The sequence below is a fragment of the Rhea americana genome, unplaced genomic scaffold, assembly GCF_003343005.1.
Source record: "Rhea americana isolate MKP2758 unplaced genomic scaffold, rheAme1 scaffold_526, whole genome shotgun sequence".
Taxonomy (NCBI): domain Eukaryota; kingdom Metazoa; phylum Chordata; class Aves; order Rheiformes; family Rheidae; genus Rhea; species Rhea americana.
The window spans coordinates 103,632-109,387 of NW_028186675.1; the positions used below are offsets into that span (position 1 = coordinate 103,632).

Sequence of the window (5,756 nt, forward strand, 5' to 3'; positions counted from 1 at the left end):
TGCCATTCAGAGAGATCTGGACAGACTGGAGAACRGGGCGGAGAGGAACCTCATGAAGTTCAATGAGGGCAAGTGCAGGGTCCTGCATCTAGGGAGAAATAACCCCATGCAGCTGGAAAGCAGCTCTGCAGAGCAGGACCTGGGAGTGGTGGTGGGTGACAAGTTGACCGTGGGCCAGCAATGTGCCCTTGTGGCCAAGAAAGCCAATGGTCTCCTGGGDTGCATTASGAAGAGTGTTGSCAGCAGGTCSAGGGAGGTGATCCTGCCCCTCTCCTCAGCCCTGGGGAGGCCTCATCTCGAGTACTGCATCYAGTTCTGGGCTCYGCAGTACAAGAGAGACATGGAGCTACTGGAGAGAGTCCAGCGTAGGGCTACAAGGATGATCAGAGGGCTGGAGCATCTGCCCTATGAGGAACGGCTGYGAGAGCTGGGCCTCTTCAGCCTGGGGAAGAGAAGACTGAGGGGGGATCTGATCAATGTCTATAAATACCTTACGGGAGGGTGTCAAGAGGAYGAGGTCGGACTCTTTTCAGTGGTGTCATGAGGGTGACAGAGCACTGGCACAGGTCACCCAGAGAGRTTGTGGAGTCTCCTTCTCTGGAGATGTTCAAAACTCACCCGAATGTGATCCTGTGCAACATGCTCTAGGTGACCCTACTTGAGCAGGAGGGTTGGTCTAGATGATCTCCAGAGGTCCCTTCCAACCTCAACCATTCTGTGATTCTGTGACTCTGGAACTGAGATCTATAAAGTGTAAACAAGGTTCTTCTGGCTCTTAATGAAAAGGAAATGCCTTCTGATGGAGTGGCAGGTTTCTGGGAAATGGCCTTTCTTTTTAAGTCTAGCAGTGCGCAGCTCCCCATCTCTTCTGTTAGTATTCAAATCGCTGCAGCTAAACCCGCTTTGTTCCTGATGTTCTTTACAGCCTTGCAGCTCTGTATGGTTCTGTTGTACCTCTTCCTTGGTCATATTTGATATCTTAACTGCACCCCATAAATCAGCCAGTGTACACACTGTAGATAATTTTATTCTCTGTATATACACTTTTTTACACGAGTGGATGGTCTTGTTTGACATTCAGCACTGAAGAAGATCACGGCACGCTACAACAATGCCACTTGCTAAGGASAGGAGAAGTAAATGGCAGAAGGATGATGGGACGAGCTCTGAGTACCAGTCTCGTGCGGAAACTGGGGACAGAACTGGAACATTCACTTCTGCTGTCTGTTTTTTATGCCCATGAAGCCTACTGCTCACCTCTTTTATGGTGAGGAAAACTGTTCTGTTGCTGTTTGTCCTGAGGTCAAGGCGCTGCTCTCTGCTTGTAGTGCTCCATCTCCAGCCAAACAACGCTGGAGAGCAGGAAGTAGGTTCACCCCTTCCAGAAGAGCTGGAGTAGCTGCAAACCCAGAGCCCGCACGGTGCCTCTGCGGTCTCAGCATCTGCCCTGGCTGTCAGCATCTCTGCCCCGCAGATGGGCGGTGTGAATACAGAAAGCAGTTGAAATGTGGGATGGTAAAAGCATTGAGCACTTCTACAGGTGGGCAGCAAAAGCGAAGGCTTGCTGGTGCTAGCGGCAATGTTGATGGAATAAACTATCTCCTGCGATGCAGGAAGGTGAACTTTGGGCATGTTTGCGCAGACTCGTGAAGAAGCAAACAGTAGGGACAAGGTGCTTTGAAAAGTCCGTGGTGGTGCTGGTTCAGACGAACACTTTTACAGCCGGGTTCCTGCAGAGCTAGAAGCGTAGCAGCGCTGTGAAGTCGGAGAGGAGGTCGCTGCTGGGAACGYCGATCCCGGCCTTTGCAAATGGAGAGGTTTCTAGAAGCAGAGCACTGGAACGAGCCGCACGTTGGTTTATCCCCCYGGGATGAAAGACGGACAGAGGCTGCTGGGAACAGAGATGGTGGTGGGAATTGCCAAATCGCAGCGTTCAAGCACGGAGCTGGCATCGCTGGACAAAACCGGAGCAGAAAGGTTTGATTTGCACACGTGGAAGTCCTGTGGTTGGCTCAGCAACTTCAGAGGGCACYTAAAATCGAATGCTTTTGAGTCTCAGGGAAACAAAAACCTGTTGTGAGGCTAACTGGGAACAGCAGCTTTTTATCCCCGGCTTCAGAACCTGGCCAGTTGTGGCTGTGATTATAGAAATCCCCGATTTAAAATGCAGATGACAGCAGTGCTGCGGGAGATCAGCTGGGCTGCAGGAACCTGGAAAGCTGGTTTCCTCCCTTCCCAGTTGCATTGCTGCTGCTCTGGTTTGACTCTSCCCTGGTTTCACTTGGCTTGTGATGGAGAACGTGACGCCTGAGCCTCCAAGCCCGGGGCTCGCTGCGGCTGCCAGCTCCCATCAGCTCTTAAATCGCCGGCCGAAGCCGATGGTCACGCCGTTTCCGTGCTACCTCGTTGGCTGCCAGCGTGAGTTTTCTCTGTGCATCCTCTTCCCTCAGCCGCTAACGTCAGTGGCTCTTTGAAGAAAAGAAGCAAAATTCTGTGGCACGCTTTGGTCCCGCAAGGAACCGCAGCCACCAAGCAGGCAGAACAGCRACAAGTTGCTCCGTGTTCGGGCTGGCGGGTGCCGGCACGGCCGTCAGCCGGGAGCGGAGATAAGGTGGGCGCCGGGGGAAACCTGAGGAATTTCCACGTAGCCAGAGCAGCGAGTGCTAAAAGCAACGTCAGGCAGCGGCACCCGGGCAGAAGGCTTCTCAACCTCGGCTAGCTGTGGCTGTGCCGCTCGGGGCAGAGCGGCACCCAGGGTATCGGGCAGAGCGGCGCAGCGCTGGGCRCAGCTGCCCGGGACTGCGTCTGCGAGGGCGCCAGGCACGCGGTGCGTCCTCGCGCCGGAGGCACCAGCCTCCCCGCGCGGCAGGAGGCTGCTCAGCTGCTTGTGGGCGAGTGGTTTTAGCCAGCAAGTTACAGCTTTGCAYCCGATGCGCGGAGGCGAGGGAGGCTGGTGGCGTGGACGGTTTCACGCGGGTACCCTGCCYGGGTGCCGAGCGCTCAGCGCCGGGGTTGTCATGGGTGGGGGCGTTTGCAGGCTGCTGATGGCTCGAGCTCTTCAAAGGCAGCTCCCCGCTCCGTGCCGGTCCCCAGCGAGTGCTGGAGTCCAGCCGGAGCTGCTGGGCGCCTGGCCGTGCCGCGGGCTTTGCYGGCAGCTCTGTCCCGGCCAGCGCCGCGCAGAGGGGCAGCAGGCTGCGCCGGGAGCCAAAGCAGTCTTCGGCTCGGGACCTTTCCTCCACGTTCGCAGGAGCTGTGCGTGCACCCAGCTCGCGRCCGGGCCGAGGGAGCTACTCGTGGTCCCAGGGGCAGACGTCTGGGTCGGTCTGGGCTGCGCCGCCGCCTCCGTGCCCGGGGCTCTCCCCGGCTCTGCCCTGCCCGCGGCGGGCCGGGATGGGGTCTGCGCTCTCCGCCTCCCGCRGACACGCTGCGGAGGGTTTGCTGCTTCCCAGGCTGGGCTTGTCAGGGCCTGGGGGAGCCGCCTCCGCTTCCCGGGGACAAACCGCGGCTGCGCCAGCGCTGCGGCTGCCGCTCGCTGGCAGCGAGGCGGCCCTGGGGCTGCTGCCTCGGCCCGGGCCCCGCGGGGGCTGGACGCCCGGCAGGATGCGGCACAGCGGCTTGTGCTCAGCCTCACTTGCAGCTTTGCCCTTGGATTTTTTCAGCGGGGCCGTCGGAGACGCGGCACCAGCTCCTGGCACCGGCTTTCCGGCTTCGGCGGGGGACGCTGGCGCTGCTCCCCGTGGGCGCGCGTCTGCTTTGACGCTGGCTTTCTCCACGGCTTTGGGCTCTGTTGCTTCTTCCCAGGGGCAAATGTCAGACTTCCTGCTCTCCGTGCTCTTGGACCCCTTGGATGGGCCTTTCCCCGTCCCGTTTTTCAGGGAGGGCTCCTCCGCACCCATGCTCTCCCAAGGGCAGACGGACTCCCGCTGGCTGCTCCCAAACTCCAGCCGTGCAAAGGCGCCTGCTGCCCTTGCTCGCTGGGGAACCTCTCGGCCTGGCTCGCCCAGCGGGACGCCCATCCCTTCCCAGGGGCAGACGTCGCTTCTAACGCCGGCAGCGGCACCCGCGGTTTCCCACGGGCAGACGTCTGCCCGCTGGCTCCCGGCTTTCCTCGAGGGCTGGGCGGCCGGCTCCTCCGTGTCCGGGCTCTCCCACGGACAGACCTCRGCCTTCAGGCTCCCTGCGCTTTCCGATTTCCTGGAAGCAGCTTTCCAGCCGCCCGCGGCGGAGGCGCCCTCTGTGCCCGYGCTCTCCCAGGGGCAGACGGACCCGCGTGCTCTGCTTCCTTTCTCCTTCTCGGACGTGCTCTCTTTGAAGACGCTTTGATTTGGGCTCGTGCTTTTGCTCCCTGCGGGCAGACCACCTTCCGCCCGGCTTAATTTCTCTCTAGCCGGCGGAGGYGCAGCCAGTTCCCAGGGGCAGATTTCTGCTTTACTGCCGCCTTCGCCCTCCTGCGCCTCCCACGGACAGACCTCGGCCTTCAGGCTCCCCGCCGCCGGCTGCCCCGAGCCCGGGCTCTCCCCGGGGCACACGGCCRCTCGCTCGCCGCTGCCCCCCTCCAGGGACTTCGCCGGGCTGGCGAACGCCGCCTGCCGCGTGATGCGCTTGTCCCCCTTCGACGCCCGCCCGGGAACCTGCTTGGCTCTCCCGCGATCCGAGGGAGGCACGGCCACTTCCCAGGGGCAGATTTCCGCTTTGCCGTCCTCGCTCTCCCGCGTCTCCCACGGACAGACCTCGGCCTTTAGGCTCCCCGGGCTCCCGGCGCTCTCCCAGGGGCACACGGCCGCTCGCTCGCCGCTGCCCCTCTCCAGGGCTTTCCCCGGGCTGGCGAAYGCCGCCGGGCGCGTGGTGCGCTTGTCGGCGGGCTCCTTCTCCTTCTCTTTGCCCTCTGTCTTCGGCAGGGCCTCGCTCGCCTCCCAGGGGCAGGTTCCCTTTCCTGCGAGATTTGCTTCGGTCGCRTCAATCCCTCCCGATCCCGGGAGGTTTCCCCCTTGGGAAATCCCGCTCGTGGCCCTCTCCCTGCCTGCCGGGGCGGCAGCCGCTCCCCCGGGGCTGGTTTCGGCTGTCGCAGGAGGCTCATCCTCAGCTCCCCGCGGGCGGCCGGCGGCTGCTCCGCTCTCCGTGCTGCCCGCCGCTCCCGTGGAAGGAAGCTCCCCCGGGCTCTCAGCGGCGAGGCCGGCGCCTGCTCCCTCCGCCCCGGCCCGGGCGGACTCCCGCCGGCTGCTCCCCTTCTCCGCGACTTTGGGTGCGTCGCTGGTGTCCCTCGGAGCAGCTCCCCGTGGGAAAACGCCTTTCCCCGCTCCGCAAGTCTCGCTTTGACCGTCCTGTAACTTTGCGGYGTCGGATACGGCTGCGCTCGCTTCCCAAGGGCAAATTTCCGCTTTATCGCCGTCGGTTTCCCAGGGACAAACCAAAACCTTTGCGCTCCCTGCGCCCTCCGGGCCCCTCCAGGTCGTCCTGGGCCGCTCGGGGCTTCGGGGAGCTGCCGCCGGCGAGGCCGCCTCGGCGCTGGCGCTGCCCCGAGGGCGGCCGGGCGCCGGCCGGCTGCTGCCGCCCTCCCGCGCTCTCAGCACACCCAGCGATCTGGGCCGGACGCTCTTGGCCCATTCGGAAAGCCTCGTCCTGTCCCGTTCCAGCCTTTCGCTCTCCGGCTGAACCTCGCCGGCGTCCCCGGGGCAGGCTGCTGCCCCGCCGCCGCCGCCGCTGCCCGCCGCCTCCCAGGGACAGACCTCTGCTTTCCTGCTCTCGCCGCTCCCTGC

At 62.7% G+C, this 5,756-nt stretch overlaps 1 protein-coding gene across 1 annotated transcript in view; it reads right to left on the bottom strand.

The window, feature by feature from the left end:
* Positions 1-3,287: 3,287 nt before the first annotated feature.
* GPR179 (G protein-coupled receptor 179) overlaps positions 3,288-5,756 on the bottom strand; it is a gene marked incomplete at its 5' end in the record, with an annotated part of 7,138 nt that continues 4,669 nt past the window's right edge. The window contains one exon of the mRNA XM_085318212.1: positions 3,288-5,752. Coding sequence (XP_085174338.1) covers positions 3,288-5,752 — 2,465 coding nt within the window. The remainder of the gene's footprint in view (positions 5,753-5,756) is intronic.